General features: G+C 44.7%; 1 protein-coding gene across 2 annotated transcripts in view; it reads right to left on the bottom strand.

Moving 5' to 3' along the window:
• ADGRG6 (adhesion G protein-coupled receptor G6) overlaps nucleotides 1-10,105 on the bottom strand; it is a 163,473-nt gene extending 153,368 nt beyond the window's left edge. Inside the window, exon 1 of one of the 2 annotated variants that reach the window (XM_084827716.1) lies at nucleotides 9,594-10,105. In XM_084827716.1, coding sequence (XP_084683842.1) covers nucleotides 9,594-9,595 — 2 coding nt within the window. In that variant the 5' untranslated portion in view covers nucleotides 9,596-10,105. The remainder of the gene's footprint in view (nucleotides 1-9,593) is intronic. The other variant, XM_084827715.1, reaches the window with a different exon arrangement.
• Nucleotides 10,106-18,443: the final 8,338 nt, after the last annotated feature.

Below are 18,443 nucleotides of genomic sequence, written 5' to 3'. Positions count from 1 at the left end.
TGGAAACTGCCTTGGTCACCCTATGGGATGACCTCTGCCAGGAGAGGGACAGGGGGAGTGCGACCCTGTTGATTCTCCTGGACCTTGACCATGGTATCCTTCTGGATAGGTTGTCTGGGTTGGGAGTTGGAGGCACTGCACTGCAGTGGTTCCACTCCTACTTGGATCATAGAATCATAGAATAGTAGGGTTGGAAGGGGCCTACAAGGCCATCGAGTCCAACCCCCTGCTCAGTGCAGGAATCCAAGTCAGAGCATCCCTGACAGATAGCTGTCCAGCCTCGTCTTGAATGCCTCCAGTGTGGGAGAGCCCACCACCTCCCTAGGTAATTGGTTCCATTGTCGTATTGCTCTAACAGTCAGGAAGGTTTTCCTGATGTTCAGCCGGAATCTGGCTTCCTGTAACTTGAGCCCATTATTCCCTGTCCTGCACTCTGGGATGATCAAGAAGAGATCCTGGCCTTCCTCTCTGTGACAAGTACTTTCAAGTACTTGAAGAGTGCTATCATATCTCCCCTCAGTCTTCTCTTCTCAAGGCTAAACATGCCCAGTTCTTTCAGTCTCTCTTCATAGGGCTTTGTTTCCAGTCCCCTGATCATCTTTGTTGCCCTCCTCGGAACCCTCTCCAGTTTGTCTGCATCCTTCTTCAAGTGTGGTGCCCAGAACAGGACACAGTACTCCAGATGAGGCCTAACCAGTGCTGAGTAGAGGGGAACTAGGACTTCCCGGGATTTGGAAGCTATGCTTCTATTAATGCAGCCCAAAAGAGCATTTGCCTTTTTTGCAGCCACATCACATTGTTGGCTCATATTCAGCTTGTGATCGACAACAATTCCAAGATCTTTCTCGCTTGTAGTGTTGTTGAGCCACGTATCCCCCATCTTGTAACTGTGCATTTGGTTTCTTTTTCCGAGGTGCAGAACTTGGCATTTATCCCTATTAAATGTCATTCTGTTGTTTTCTGCCCAGCGCTCCAGTCTATCCAGATCACTTTGAATTTTGTTTCTGTCTTCCAAAGTATTAGCTATCCCGCCCAATTTTGTGTCATCTGCAAATTTGATCAGCATTCCCTGCACCTCCTCCTCCAAGTCATTAATACAAATGTTGAAGAGCACTGGGCCCAGGACTGAGCCCTGCGGTACCCCACTCGTTACCTCTCCCCAGTTTGAGAAGGTCCCATTGATAAGCACTCTTTGAGTCCGATTCTGTAGCCAACTGTGGATCCACCGGATCATTGTTTCATCTAGCCCACTTTGAGCTAGTTTGCTCATCAAGATATCATGGGGCACTTTGTCGAAAGCTTTGCTGAAGTCGAGGTATATGATGTCTACAGCATTCCCACGGTCTACAAGGGAGGTGACTTGATCAAAAAATGAGATCAGATTTGTCTGGCAGGACTTGTTTTTGACAGATCCATGTTGGCTACGAGTAATCACGGCATTGTTTTCAAGGTGCTTGCAGATGGATTGCTTGATCATCTGCTCCAGAATTTTCCCAGGGATTGATGTCAGACTGACTGGTCTGTAGTTCCCAGGTTCCTCCTTTTTACCCTTTTTGAAGATAGGGACCACATTAGCCCTCCTCCAGTCATCTGGCACTTCACCCGTCCTCCATGATTTCTCAAAGAGAATAGACAGCGGTTCTGAGAGTTCTTCTTCCAGTTCCTTTATTACTCTAGGATGCAGTTCATCTGGCCCTGGATGACCAATTCCAGAAGGTGGTGCTGGGTGATTACTTCTCTGTGCCATGACAATTATGCCATGGGGTTCCTCAGGGCTCTATTTTATCCCCCATGCTGTTTAACATCTACATGAAACTGCTGGAGGAGGTTATCCGGAGTTTTGGGCTGAGGTGCCATCAATATGCAGATGACACCCACGTCTACCTCTCTTTTTCATCAAACCCAGGTGAGGCAGTGACTGTTCTGAATCAGTGCCTGGGCACAGTAATGGACTGGATAAGGGCCAATAAACTGAAACTCAATCCAGATAAGACGGAGGTACTGTTAGTGGGTGGGTCGTTCATCTACCCAGCTAGGTGATATTCAACCTGTTCTGGAGGGGGTTGCACTCCCCATAAAGGATCAGGTTTGTAGTTTGGGGGTGTGCTTGGACCCAGAACTGTCACTTGAGGCACAGGTGAACTCAGTGGCATGGAGCACTTTTTATCAGCTTAGGCTGGTATACCAACTATGTCCTTATCTGGACTAGCCTAGCTACAGTTATCCATGCTCTGATACCCTCTTGTCTAGATTGCTGCAATGTGTTGTATGTGGGGCTGCCTTTGAAAACGGTCTGGAAACTTCAGCTAGTCCAAAATAGGGCAGCAAGAGTGTTAACTGGGACTGGCCAATGAGCTCATATTATGCTGGTACTTTTCCAGCTGCACTGGCTGCCAGTCCATTTCCAGGCCTGATTCAAAGTGCTGGTATTAACATTCAAAGCCCTTAATGGCTTGGGGCCAGGTTATCTGAAGGATCGCTTCCTCCCATATGTGCCTGCCTGGACCTTAAGATCATCCTCAGTGGTCTTTCTCCATGATCCCCTGCCAAAGGAAGTGAGGTAGGTGGCTACTTGGAAGAGGGCCTTTTCTGCTGTGGCACCCAGGCTGTGAAATGAGCTCCCTAGTGAGGTTCGCCTGGCACCTATGTTGTATTCTTCTGGTGCCAGGTGAAGACCTTTTTATTCTCCCAGGCATTTTAGTATGTTAGCTTTCTAGACTTTTAGCTTTGCTGTTTTAAATCTGTATTTTAAATCTCTGCATTGGTTGTATTGTTATGTTGTGGTTTTAATGCTTTTATATTTTTGTATTGTTTTACTGTGTACTTTTTGGTTTTGATTTTTATGAATCACCCACAGAGCTTCGGCTATTGGGTGGTATAGAAATGAAATGAAATAAATAAATAAATAAATAAAGTTGTCTTTATACCAAATCCCCAGACTTACTATTGGCTGATTCATAGTCCAGTTAAAAGTAAATACAGTCTTAAGACTGAAGGATGAAGTGAGCCGAACTGAATAAATAATCCAACTACTTTAATGCATTAGACCAGCCTTCCCCAATATGGCACCCTCCGGATGTCTTGGACTACACCTCCCATCATCCCCAGGCAAAATCTCCATTGCAGGCTTGAGTTAATGGGAATTGCAGACCAACATATCTGGAGGGTGCCATGTTGTAGAAGGCTGGAGTACACCACAATATAAAAAGCAAAAAGAAATCACAGAGAAAAACATTGCCAAGGGCTGTTTAGCACTATCGTTAATGTATTTATATATTAAATTTCTATCCCACCATTCCACCATTAAGGGCACTCAAGGTGGCTAACAATAATACAATCAAGATTAAAACAGAAATGGAATTTAAAAACATAAAAATGAAAAACACTATTAACACACAACAGTGAAAGAAATAAGCAAGACATAACCCAATAAACCCCCACTTTAGCAACGGACCAGCTTACATGCTGAAAAACTACATAAATAAAACGTCTTTGCTTGCTAGTGAAAGGACAATGGAGAAAGAGCCAATAGGGAGTTCCAGAGCCTGGGAGCAGACACCGAAAAGGTCTCCTTCATGTCCCCACCAAGCATGCCTCTGATGATGGTGGTGGGACCAAGAGAAGGGACTCCCAGGAAATTCTTAAAACCCAGGCAGGCTGGTATGGGAGAATGCAGTCTTTCAGATAGCCTGGTCCCAAGTCATACAGAGCTTTATAGGTCATAACCAGCACTTTGAACTGTGCCTAGAAACAGACTGGAAGCCAGTGTAACAAGGGAGTCAGGTGCTCTGCATAACTGGACCCGGTCAACAGTCCAGCTGCAGCATTCTGGACCAGCTGAAATTTCCAACTGCTATTCAAAGGCAGCCCCACATAGAGTGTGTTACAGCAGTCCAAACAGGATGTACCAGATCCAACATCTCCAGGAATGGGCATATTGGTGCACTAACCTCAGCTATGCAAACGCACTCCTATGCAACCGAAACCTGGACTTAATCCAGGAATACACCGAAACTGTGTATTCCTGTGTATTCTGTGTATTAGCCTTGAAGCTAAGAATTCAAGGGGAGCATAACCCCATCTAGCACAGGTTGAATCCCTATTCCCTGATCTGCCTTTCAACTAACCAGGATCACCTCTGTCTTGTATGGATTAAGCTTCAATTTGTTCACCTTCATCCAGTCTTCTACCAACATCATACAGACACTGATTCAGAACTAGAACAGCTTATCTGGATATAGAAGAAAATGATAGATAGAGTTGGGTGTCTTCGGTTGTTGTTGTGAGGATAAAATGGAGAGGAGGTGGATAATGTAAGCCGCCTTGGGTTCCTTGCAAGAGGAAAAAAAAGGCGGGGTATAAATGCAATAAAATAAATAAAATAAAATAAAATACTGGAGGCAACAAACCCCCAACCTCTGGAAAACCTCTCCCAGCAGTTTCATGTATAAGTTAAATAGCATGGGGGGCAAGATGGAACCCTGACACCATAGGCCAATGACTAGGACATCAAACAGGGGTCTCCAGCATCACATTCTGAAATTGCCCTCCAAGAAGGACCAGACCCACCATAGGAGAGTGCCTCCAAATCCCATCCCAGAGAGACGCCTCAGAAGAATAAAATGGCTGATGGTATCAAAAGCTGCTGAAAGATCCAGCAGAGCCAAAAGAGAAACACCAGTTCCCAGTGTAGATGATCCACCAAGGTGACCAAAGCAGTCTCTGTACCATAACCAGGCCTGAAGCCAGATTGAAATGGATCAAGATAATCTGTCTCATCCAGAAACCCCTGGAGCTGAGTAGCAACACACACACTCCAGCACCTTGCCCAAGAAAGGAATAATGGAGTGGTTTTTAAAACAAAGGTCTCATCACCGCCTCTTTTAGACAAGACAGAATCACACCTTGTCACACCTTGTCATTCACCACTATCCTTATCCATTTTTCCAGTCACCCCAGCTGCTTTTATAAACCATGAAGGGCAAGAGTCCGGCACAGATGTGATAGGTCTCACTGTTCCAAGGATCCTGTTCACATACTCGGGCTGTACAAATGGAAAAGTATCCATCAGAATTGGATAAGCAGAGGCCAAAGTTACATCCACTGGAAATGTATCTACTATGGCATCCAAGTCTGTATGGATAACAGTGATTTTATCTGAAAAATGTTTTATAAATTGGTCACAATGGACTATCAAGTGGTCTACTTTTTCTTTTCATAGGCCAGAAAAAGTAATAGGCTTTGACCACCCAAGACAGCAACTTTGAGAAGGTACCATGATGGGGGAGAACAACGCCACCGCCGCCGCCGCTTCTTCTTCTTCTTCTTCTTTCTTTTACTACCACCACAAAGTAGGCCTTCATATGGGCCCTATCCCACAATCAATCAGATTTGCTCAGAGTTTTCTGTTGAAGTTGCTCTAGCTGCTGCCCCATATTTCATTATCACTAGCTCCCTGGAAATCCAGGAATTCGTTCAGCTCTGCAGTAGGAAAGGACACTCAAGGGCAATTTTGTCAACCTCCTGGGTTATTTCTCTATTCTGGAGGTCAACCAGAGCTTCAACAGAATTGCTTGCTGAGGTGACAGGTAAATTCCCAAGAGCTGTCAGAGAACTATTTGGATCTATCAGCCTCATAGGGTGAACAATCTTCATCAGTCCCCCCCATCCCTGCAGAGGATCAATTTACAGTATGTCTAAACCCCACTAGCTAGTGATCTGGCTAGTGAACGTTCCTCTACCCCCAGATCACAGTCATCCCACCCAACACAGTAAACCAGATCCAAGATGTGTTCTGAAAGGATGGGACGAGATACCAAGTGGGACAGACCCACTGTTGCCATGGAGACCATGAAGTCCTGATGACTTGCGACAGAGCAGCCTTAGCAGCACAACAAGCCAGGGGACCCCCAGGACAAACCTAGCTAACTCAGGAAGGTAGACTATTGGGCAGCAGGGTGGGTGTTACACCAACAGAATTCCTATTCCTTACCAAACACCCACCTTTACATACACACATTCAAGGCTAGAAGACTGTGGTACAGGGCTACTGGTCACGGGGATATAATCATGATAAGACCACTGAAACTCCACCTATCTGCCCCCCATGTCTTGCCTCCTGCAGCACAGAGAATCCAGGGGGGAAAACTGAGAGATTTACCCCCCCCCCATCTCATCCAACCAGGTCTCTGTGATACAAACCAGACTAGCAGGCTCATCCAGGATCAGGTCCTGGATGGCTGCTGTTTTCCCATTCACCAATTTGGCATTCAGCAGCAATACCTTCAACATAGTGGTCACCAAAGCCAATCAGGATGCCTGAAATAGGAGCAATTAGGGAGCAACTAACACTCTGTTGCACTCTCCTTCCCCACAAGGACACAACTACCTCCCCCAACATATCCCCCTCTGCCACTACTGTTACAATGGCTGCTCCATTTCCCTCCACCTCCCTGCCCCTTTTTGAAACACACCTCTCCACCAGCAGGCAATAATCACACCTCGGATCAAACTAAAACAGGTAGGCAGATATAAAAACAAACAGGCAATCACTTCCCGCCTCCACTACCTCCAACAAGTGGGATGATGCTCACCCCCTCCCCCAACTGTCCCCTTTTGCTGGCAAACCCACCAGACAGCAGCCCAGCACCAGGGCAGGGCAGTGTTGCCTTTTAACCCTCAATTCCAAGAAGCTGATGCAAGCTGGTGCAAGGTGGCAGGAAGTCCCTGTTAGGGGCCTGACATCTACATGATAGATTGCCTCAGAAAATGCAATATAGCCCTCTAAAGCTACACATCACAAAGCCTGATTTTGGAAAGAGTAATAAATAGAATGAGCGAAAATTTCCTTGGTTCTATTTATATTATCATGGCCCTGCAGGACTACCAACCAGAGCTAGACTTTGTGAACTTCTGCATTAAAGGGAAATTCCACCTACATGTAAGTTCACAAGAGGTCATGCAAATATGGGTTGTTCTTGCAGGCTAACATTTGCTGATATTGTACAATAAATCTAGAAGAAACTGCTGACTTGGACATTTTTTAAAGGATGACCTCTCTGTTTCCAGGCTACTTTGGGACAGTTCAGCAACAAATGAAATCAAATGTTTACACAAGGATATGATCATAAAGATTTGAACTGCTAATTAAATTAAAGCTAAATATTAAAGAAAATTTAAATTATAAAATGAATAATTTAATCCAAAGAGTCATTAGTTTTATCACATTAATTATCTAGAAGGAAATTAAATATAATGTAAATGTTTGCAGCCCATGTTGTTTGCAACAGATTTCCAATTTATCTTCCAATCTTATTTACCTTATCAGTCTTTCCAATTTATCCCAAGGGCTCAATGGCCACTTCAATACAGTCTTACTTAGTTTTACCGTCATAACAATCCTGCACTGAACTACCATATCCCACATTTGGGATTGCCAGAGAGCTTGCCAGGGAACTTCGGGTGTTGAGAGGTATAGAAGTTTAATAAATAAATAAACGCTCAAAGAAATACATTGTGTATTGGACCACCATTCAGTGGACTGATGGTTTGCTTGTAATGTAATACTTATACCATGCATGTTTAATCAGAAGTAAATGCCACTCAATTCAGTGAAGCTTGGTCTCCAGTAAGTGTGCATAGGATTGCAGCCTTAGGTTTTTTTCTTCTTACCCTAGCCCAGAAACTGAGGGTGGTGCAGAATTTTGAAATAAAACCCCAGGAGAGAGAGAAAAAATAATCTTACATTTAAAAAAAAAATAAAGAATGAAAACAAAGATTCATGACAGAAACTTCCTAAGTTAACCTTCCCGCCCAGTACCTCACCTCCTCTTCCAAGTGCCCCCTTATCAACACCACTATAAACCCCATTCATATCCCATATCCCATGTTCCATTATATCCTACCCACACATTCCTCTTCATTTTGTAGTACTGTAATACTATTAATGAGCATCATTATAGTACCACGGTTTGTATCATTGTAGCTCTCCGCAATGGCGAATTAACACTACAGCTTTAAAATTACATTATTTCCCAGCAACCAAGATTTAGCTTTGAGCTGCCAAAGTGGCAGGATAGTATCAGATAAGTAATAAAAGAAATATAGCCACAGTGCTCTCTTCCTTTGTAAATGAATCAGAATCATTAATTTCACTGCCTGAAATCTGATATGATGAAGGGTGGCATAAAAATATTAATAAGTAAAGTTTCATCTATATTCATTGAAAGTGAATATTTCCATCTCTTCATCTGCTTAGATTTCCACCCAAAAGAGGGCAGAATACTGCCGCTAGCATGTAGTCAATTACTCACAGGGCAATATGCTCAAGATGATAGCCTTAAATATTTTCTGACGTTTACTGCCTGTAAGACAGGTATCTTAGGGATCTGAGGCAAAATAGGAAAAATATTTTACTGAAATTGGCATTCATTATTCTTCACACCTTCTTGCTCGAAACAGAATCCCTAAAAATCTACTCTGCCTATAACTGCTCGTTTCCATATTAAAGTGCAAGCGTAGATAGACTTAGCAAACATTAGCCTACCAGCAAAGGAGATGAACTTGTTTGGCTGCTGTGCTTGAATGTAATAAGTACTATACGAATGGGCAAGTCTGACCACTGGGAGCGTTAACTAATATATAATCTTCAAAGTGTGATTGCTGTGACAATTTCTCTCCAGGAAAAAAAAAAAAAAAAGAATCTGACAACCTAGCAGACAGAGGGAAAGGATGAAAGTGCAAGGAGTTGAATACCTCTGTTCTGTGAACCTCCCTCTTTTTTCCTTTCTTTTTTTGGCAAAGCACCTTTCTGGCTAGAAATAGTTCCCTTACAAATCTGTTACTGAGAATTCACTCCCGCTTTCACTCTATTTGAGTGAAAGTGGGAGTGAATTCTCAGTAACAGATTTGTAAAGGAGCTACTTTGGATTTAAGCTATGCTTCTACAGAGATGTGCGTTCGCTGTACTGAGTGTAAAATTATAGATCAAATCCTAAAAAAAAAAAACCAGACACAAACGTGTTTCAACAGTTCCTATGGTCTTTCTCTACAAAGCCCCGGGGTATAATAAACCCAAGTAATTATCAGTGATAGAAACGTTATTATTAATCTAAAGGTGAATTTATGGCTGTTTAAAAAACAAAACACCCTGCTACCATTCAAAGACCCATGAGCAACAAAAATGCCATCATTTGCTCCGTCACTGCCCTCTTTTAAAAAACAAGATCCTGCATTTTGACATTTGGGACGAGTGGGAAGTTTCGTACCTGCTCTTGGGGAAACAGGCGTCCCCCACTCTTCCGGCCCTGCCTACCCTTCTGCCCAGAAAAGAGTCACCATCACTGACTAAGGAAAGAGGGTGGCGGGGGTGCTCTCAGAAGTCTGGCCTGAATATGTCGTGTAAGGAAACTAGACGAAAGCTAAACCGGTTTATTTGGTTCCCAAGGGCTGGCAAAGCATCAGAGAGACATTAGCAAGGCTGTAAGAAGACAAAAAGAGAGTGGGGCGGAGAGGCGGCGGGCGGGCGGGCGGGGGGGGGGAGCATGGCGTGTTCCCATCCAATACAGAAATAGGCACTGAGAAGATTAACTTACATGTTGGCATTACTTGGTCCGAGCCACCATCCTCTCCGGCTGGCTGGCTGGCGCTGCTCCTCTTCTCCCTCGTCTCCCTCTGCGTCCTTTTCCAGCTCACGGGCTTGAGGAAAAGCTCACGAGCGCTGGACCATCCCCCCGCAGGGTTTTCCACCCCTTCCACACGCGAAGCTGGGGACGCTGAGGAGCCACTTGCGCACTTGACGGTCAGGCTCGAAAGGGAGGAGGGAAGCGGCGTGTCTCAATTGTTCCAAAAAAGAAGAAGAGGCGCTTTTCAAAACTTCAGCCCAACTCGTGAGGCGGCGGCGGCGGCGGCGCCTCGCTGAGGGCGACGAAGCCACACAGCGCCGCGGAAAGGCGTCTTAGCTGCTTTGCGCTTCGTTCCCGCCCAGCCGGGCACGTCCCGAGCGGGAGGGGAGAGACCTGCGCGGGCTTTCAGGTGGCTCCACACCGCCTCCGCGGAGCCTGTGTGAGACCCGGGCTGGCTGCGGCTGCTGGCCGCCTCTCGCCTCGCCTCGAGAGGCCGGGCTACGACGCGCAGCCCCACCCTGGAGCGCCGGCGGACGGAGGAAAGCCAAACTTTTGGAAACGTGAGCGCCACACAGCTTCACGTGCACACACCCCCCCCCCGCGTGCACCCCCGCACGCACGCACACTAATGCCGACGAGCCTCTTCCGCTCTCACGCGCATCAAAGTACACTAGAATCCCCTTTTCACACCCACAAGCTGAAACACGGGGGGGGGGGGCGGTGTTTGAAGTTTCTGCCAGTTCTACCCTGACTTCAAAAGCTTGGTTAAAATATATAGCATCCTGTTTCGAGGGTCTTGTTGAATAAGTGCCCCAAGATAACGGCCACTGTAGCCCTTGCTGCGTGTGCTACAAGGTTTCCCACGCACACGCACGGGCCGCACACATTCTTTGGATTAAAGTGACACAAGCAAAGGTTATTGCAACTCTGGGTACTCCGCATTTCTTCACTGGATAGATGCGTGTTCCAGTCAGAGCAAAGAGGTTAAATTCCTGATGCGCTAAACGACTGTGCCCTAAAACAGTTGATTATGGAACCGACTAGAGGAGAAGTGAACCTGGACTTAATCCTGAGTGGTGCCCAACCTAGTATGAAATATGAGTGTTGTTGCCAAACCAATTGGAAACAGTGGCCACAGTCCCTTCAGGCACTGTATGCTTGGACTTCCAAAAAGCTTTTGACAAAGTCCCTCACCAAAGACTCCTGAGCAAGCTCAGCAGTTCTGGAATGAGAGGAGATGTTTTCTTCTGGATCAGTAGCTGGTTACATAATGGAAAATAGGACTAAATGGTGAATTCTCCCAATGGAGTAATCCAAACCGTGGGGTCCCACAGGAATCTGCATTGGGATCAATACTTTTTAACTTGTTCATAAATGATCTGAAATTAGGAGTGAGCAGTGAGGTGGCCAAGTTTGATGACACTGAATTATTTAGGGCGATTAAAACAAAAAAGGGATTGTTGTGAGGAGCTCCAAAAGTATCTCTCCAAACTGGGGAATGGGCATTAAAATGGAATTTGGGATTCAGTGTAAGTAAGTGTAAGGTGATGCACGTGGGGGAAAAGAAATCCCAACTTCACATATATGCAGGGAGAATCTGAGAATCTGAGTGGTGACAGACCAAAAAAGAGGTCTTGGGGTTGTGCTGCAGAGATTGATGAAAGTGTCAACCCAGTGTGAGGCTGCTGTCGAAAAGGCAAACTCCATGCAGTGGTGCAGCTAGGGCAAGGCCTTTGGGCCAAAGTCCAGGGCCCACAGCCAGAAGGGCCCCCAAATGACCACCCACAGAGTGGCAGGGCAGCAGAAGCAAACTCCATGTTATTCCTGCGGTCATGATGGTACTTTGATTTAGTGTGTTTAAAATGCAAAACCATGCATGCTCAGGATGCCTTTAACTAGGGCTGGCAAAGAGTTTTAGTATTGATCTAACATATCAGGAATGTAGGAGCAATTTCAAAGCCTGGAATGGCAGGTGGAGGGTGGGGCTGGGTGTGTGTGTGTGTGTGAGTGAGAAAAACGTTGGTTGTATGCTTCACAACTGAAGTAATACACATGGCCATCTAACTCCCCCCACCCACCCACACACACACACACATTAGGAAAGGTTCCTCCTGTGCAAGCGTCGGGTCATTGCTGACCCCTAGAGGGACGCCGCTTTCGCTGGCGTTTTCATGGCAGACTATAGCGGGGTGGTTTGCGATCGCCTTCCCCAGTCGTGACTACCTTTCCCCCAGCAAGCTGGGTACTCATTTTACTGACCTCAGAAGGATGGAGGGCTGAGTCGACCTGAGCCGGCTACCTGAGACCCAGCTTCCGCTGGGATCGAACTCAGGTCGTGGGGAGAGTTTCGGTTGCAATACTGCCACCTACCACTCTGCGCCACATGAGGCTCTTCACACACATAAGACCAGGTTCTAAAATTGCCTAGCTGCACCACTGATTCCATGTTGGGCATAATTAGGAAAGGAATCAAAAATAAAACTGCCAATATCACACTGGTTTTATACAAATCTATGGTGCGATCACACATGGAATACTGTATACAGTTCCAGTCACAGCATCTCAAAAAGGATATTGTAGAGCTGGAAAAAGTGCAGAAAAAGGAAAACAAAATGATCAAGGAGGCTGGAGCAACTCCCCTTTGAGGAAAGGTTACAACGTCTGGGACTGTTTCGCTTAGGAAAAAAAGGCAAGTAAAGGGAGACATGATAGAGATATACAGAATTGTGTGTGGTTTGGAGAAAATTGAGTTTTTTTCCTCTGTCATAATACTAGAAACTGGGATCATCCCATGAAGCTGATTGGTGGAAGATTCAGGACAAATAAAAGGAAGTCCTTCACATAGCACATGGAATTTGCTATCGCAAGATTTAGTGATGGCCACCAGTATGAATGGCTTTAAAAGGGGATTAGATAAGGCTAACAAAGGCTACTAGTTATGATGACTATATGTTGCCTCCAGTATCAGAGGCAATATGCCTCTGTACACCAGTTGCTGGGGAATATGAAAGGGAGAATGTTATTGCACTCATGTCCTACTTGTGGGTTTCCCTCTGGCAGCTGATTTGACACTGTGAACAGAATGCTGGACTAGATGGACCCTTGTTCTGATCCATTATGGCTTTTCTTATGTTCTTATGTACTCTGCTATTAACAAACCAGCAGAAATTAAATGGGGTCTTTCTTTCCACATCACTGCATCTACATGCAGAGGGGAAACCATCCCAAAGCAGATCCATCTCAGATCTGGGGTTGGATCTAGTAGAAGTCAAACAGATTCTCATGAATTTGCATTATTTTTACAGGGAGCATAAAAAGCCACAATCAAATGACAGGTCACATCCATGTTCATGGACCGCATCATAGAAATCATGGATTTGGCTCCATAAAAACATAAAAACAAAGACCAATACATGGAATACATCGTATCTACATAAGATGGTAGGCTACAGTACTCAGGGGAGGTTTGCATAAATGGATGGCTCTTCAACACCCACCTAAAAATTGCATGTTGATGCATGCTTAACATGCATGTGTGAATCAGCCTAATTAGTTTGTTCTACAATCACTAAAGGGCTAGAGATACATTTGTGATTGAAGTCGCTCTACTTTGGGGATTGACAGCTATGCTGTATTATCCCAGGATCCATCCTCATTGAGCTGGAGTCTTAGCATAGAGGTTGATATTGCCCCACACACACTTCCTGCAAGCAGATGTGTCACAGGCTGCTCTGGATGTTGACTCATCATATCCTGGGCCCAAGGGCAAGTTGTATAGTACACACTGTCGCAGAAGCCATTTATCACATAGGATACTCTATTGAGCTAGCAGAATTTCATGACTAATGTTCCAATCCTAAATCTTGAGAAGGAACCTCCATGATATATGAACACTATATGTCCAGCATATATACAATTAATTGTAAATCAAAAATTATCACTACCATATCTGCACATACAAGCACTATATTGTACACTGCCATATAGCTATACATATTCCAGTAAACGACACATGCATGTCAGTTGTATGTTCCCTAGTACATTGTCCTGCTGTCTGGTTTAGTTCTGATCAAGCAAACAGCAGAACAGGAAACAATTTCAAACATAATAAGGGTAACTTCTCAAGTTTACTTAACTGCAGGCTAGTTTGCTCTTACCAGGCAATAGCCATACTTTAATTCTTAAGAGCAAATGTACAAAGTAAAAAGCAGTACAAGAGATTTCTTCCCTGCTCTTTCATAGCAAGATCATAGGACACTTTGATAGTCCTAAGCTATTCAGTGGCTGTTGATTATCTTTACTGGGAGAGAGAGAGAGAGACAGACAGACAGACAGACAGACAGAGAAAGAGAGAGAGATAATTGCCAGATTACTGAAACTAGAGTGTTCTCAGTTCTCACAAGTATAAAAAACAATAGAATTGCCATGCTTTACATTAAAAGAAATAAGAGATAAACTTACCCCACTAAGATTACACAGGAGCTATCATATGATAACTCCTGTGTAATCTTAGGTGGGTAAGTTTATCTCTTTTTTTATGTAAAGCATGGTGATTCTATGACTGCTGCCATAGGTGATATTATATAGATGTAGATTAGATAAGGCAGCAGTCGTAATTTTCAGACCTGGGACCCACTTTTACTCCCAATCTACCACATGAGATCCATATAGATAGAAAGATAGATTGATAGATTGATCGATAGATAGATAGAGTCCATCTTTCTCTCTGGTTTCCTCCTTATCTTTCTCTCCCCTTAATTTCCTACTTTCCCCCTTTCAGTGTTTTGCTAGGTTTCTTTCTCTTTCTCCTCTTAAAGACAATTCATAAAAGAATGGAAGACAAAAACAACAAATTGTAGTGGTGCCCCTGTTGCAACTCACCTTAGATTGGGGTGTGATCTACTTCTATTTCCCAACCCGCTGAAGACCAGTGACCTAAGGCTTGTGTGTTGAAAATGAATTTTCCAAGCCTATACAAAATGTTTCATATATGAGCAGAGTTAGATTAACAGTGTAACATAGCTACCTAAGGCCCGAGAATTTTAAAACCTTGCTGTCAGGATATGCAGCCCAATCCTATATTTACTCAGAAGTATGTCATATTGTGTTGAATTGAATTTACTCCAAGTATTTGTGTATCATTGCAGACTTATCTTTCCAGATGATTTTAAAAAAACCGTTCCCCCCTGTCTGCTCATGTAAACAGTGTAACATCTGTGCAGTAAATTAACAGAAGACTGTGACATGTCTTCCAGGAACTAGAAAAGTTAAAATGTCCACTTTTGCAGTTCATAGATCTGTGATCTCATATGAATTTGTGGCTCTGAAGTTATACTGCTGAACTGAAACGGGAGGGGGCATTTTATGTAAAATGCGCTCTTCTTTTTTATTCTCATTTCAGGGGAGGTATTCATGTGTTTTTTGGATGGGTGCTGCAGAGACATTCAGGTGACCTCACTTGGCCTCCTTGTATCCTGAATTCAGGAGATGGAAGCAGCACTACACTGATCTGGTTCGCACGATCACAGGAGCACACCATGGCTTATTTAAGCCACGGTGATTTACAGCACCCATAGGTGCCAGGATGCCAATTCAAGCCCCCTGTTGTGGCTTCTTGTGTTGTTGGAACCCGGCAAGTGTGGTTTGTGGTGGCTAACAAACCAGCCCACAGCCCTACAACAGGCCATGGGTTCTGAGTGGTTTGTTGACCACTCCAACAAGCCACCGTCACTGGGTTCAGATGACACAAGAAGCCGCACCTGGAAAGGGCAAGTATATAAATTGGGCCAGCATGCATCCAGCATGTGCAGGGTGGTTAACAAGCCACCGTGGCTTATTAACCACCCTCATGTCCTGTGACTGGCCCACTGTTTTAGTCCTGATTGCTGCAGCTTCAGTGCAATTTTTTAAAAATAGTCTGTCTTCTTCCTAGTAATATAGGAATGTCATTGTGCAGTCAATCATGTGAGGACAACTAGCACTGTGCAGAATTTTTTGACCTATTTATTTTTGACCATTTGTTGTGGGGGGAGAGGTGAAAAGAAACTGCACCTGAAAATTGTGGGAAGAGGTGAGAATTTCAGATATATTTCTCAGGCTGCAGGGCTTCGGTGCTTAGTTTACTGTAAGGAGTTGCCATAGGGGTGTGTGTGCTCTTTCTTTTACTGTTCCCCCCACCCTTTCTGTCCTTGCAACCTCTCCAGCTGCTTGAGTTTCATGGAAAGCCCCCTGGAGGACTTAACCACGACTTCCTCCCTTGGGGCTTTCCAATATTGCTGCCTAGTAATGAATTCATGTGCAAATGAATTGGAGGTTGAATGTGGAAACCAGTTCTGCTGAGTCTCTAGCCTTCACATGCCAATCAGATGAACAGGGTTCAATGCAATAAAGGAGAAGTAGAACTCTGCTCCCAATGTTCATGTGTTGAGCGTGCGTGCCTGAGCATGGGAAGCCTACACACATGGTGTAACATAGGCTGTAGGTACTCCAGTGTCCACACTCAGTGATGTTGGGGGTGAGACTGGACAACCTGTGCAGTGTCAGGGGGCGCACTTCCCCTTAATCATGTGGTGCTTCCATCATAGTTTTAACATGTAAACGGGACTACTTTGTTAAAGATAAAGAACTTTCAGCTCACCCTAGTGTTTTGTGCAATTGGTGGCCTGAATGTAGAAACCAAGGCTGTTTATTGTGCACTCGTGATTGGTCAATCATGGAAGTTCACGGGTCCTATACATGACGTTATCATCCTCCAGGGCACCTCCTGCTCTTTGCAAGCTTTATCATGGTTTTTTTCATGACGACGAAAGTCCGGCATTTTCCCTCTATGAACCACAATAAATCTATGGTGTACTGATGAAATGTTGCTTTAACACAGCAATAGCGCCATCTAGTGGCTTTACAATGAAACATATAGAACTTGCCCCAAAAGAGTGGGAGGGGGGGAGGAAAACACATCATGGAAAGGAACCGATTGTAATCCTGCAAATAATCTGGAAGCAGAAGCCCTGGTAAAGTTGCAGGATTTTACCTTCATGTAGAGTAAGCCCAACTCTGCCGAGTTTCTCTGCTGGCTGAACAAAGCCCCATCACCAATATATGTGGAGCTATTGTGTTTGCTGGTGTGTGACTGTCAATTTACCACCCCACTTTCTGATAGAGTTAACTCTGTTAGCACAATAATTACAATCTGGGTTGATCTAATTTAAATGCACTCTCTTTAACACACTAATAATCAATATGCAAACATTAAATTCATGTGATGGTGTCATTGTGGGGTTATATGCATACTTCATAAAGATAGCAGTGCCAACCACCTCAACAGTGTTCTGGTATGGGTGCTGTTGGTCCATAACTGCTTATTCATAGACTCTCCCTGCTTATTCCACAGATAGCTTTCACTGCAGGACAATCCATTCTCCCTACCTGTCATTTCACTTGTGCCCATAGAAGTCCAGCTCTGAATGTACAGCTGGCTGCCCAATTAAAACCTTGCACTCTTTCTTTGGCTTCCGATTTACTTCATCCCAGTTCACACCACAGCATCTCTTGTCTCCTTGTTAGGGATGTCAGAGAATTCCGCCACGGATCTTGGTGAGGCCGAATGCCAGTGCATTCAGCCCCCCGAAATCCATGGCGGAATGAAAACCCCCACCACCACGAAAGGCATGCGAAACGGGACACCTACCTGCTGCCGTTCGTGCTGCATTGCGAATGGTGGCCGCAGCCGCAGCCGCCATTTGCTTCTTCACTATAGCCGTGATAGGCTATGTAAATACTTACGTAGCCTATCAAGGCTAATGCAGGGACACCATTTGCGTCCCTGCGGAAGCCGTGATAGGCTGTGTAAGTATTTACGTAGCCTATCACGGCAAAAAACAAAACTGCGAACGCAAATGGCGGTGGCTACGGTGGCCGCCATTTGCATTCCCTTTTTTTTTGGCCATGATAGCCTACGTAAATATTTACATAGGCTATTACGGCAAAAGAGAGGGGCACAAATGGCATAGTGGCCACCGTTTGCGCCCATCTCTTTTGCCATGATAGGCTACGTAAATATTTACGTAGCCTATCATGGCAAAATACAGGGACGCAAATGGCGGCGGCTATGGCTGCTGCCATTTGCATCCCTGCAGGCTGCCCAGCGGCTGGATGTCTGGCTGTGGGCGGCCTGGCAGGCAGCTCTGCGGAATCGCCACGGAGTGGAACCAGCTGGAGAGAATTTCGGGGGAAGGGACAGAGCGCCTCCCCCCTACTGTGAATGTCACCCTTTGAAAAGGTAAGTGACTTTCGTACATCCCTACTCCTTGTGCCTGAATCTCCCAAATACTCTTAACTTCCTCTTTATGACTATGCTTATAAATAACGGTGGAAGAAAAGGGAATAAATGGGGTCACCTTTTCTTCTTTCTACAAGCCATCCCATGTGTTATTATGCCAGACTGATAGTTCTGATAAATAAGCAGTTTTCAAGGTGCCATTTCAGGTGTTTTCTAGGATTCATTGAAAGCTTGTCAGGTTCTTTGATGAGAATGAACGATGTATGAAAGTCACTTACGTAATATTTACGTAAATAAATATTTACGTAGGCTAAAATGGCGAATCAAAAAGGGGCGCAAATAGCACCCGCTACGCTACTTGCATTCCCCTTTATTTTTGCCGTCATAGTCTATGTAAATCTTTACGTAGATTAAGAGGGCAAAAATAAGGAACGCAAAAACCACCATTTGCATACGTGGCTTTTGTTTTTGTTTTTAATCCACCCAGCCATGATAGGCTACGTAAAGATTTACGTAGCCTATCACGTCGTGTGTTGTTGTTT

Source organism: Heloderma suspectum, chromosome 1 (assembly GCF_057233095.1).
Source record: "Heloderma suspectum isolate Gila_16-S chromosome 1, 16-S_ref, whole genome shotgun sequence".
Classification (NCBI taxonomy): Eukaryota; Metazoa; Chordata; class Lepidosauria; order Squamata; family Helodermatidae; genus Heloderma; species Heloderma suspectum.
This window is presented reverse-complemented; position numbering and strand designations above follow the sequence as displayed.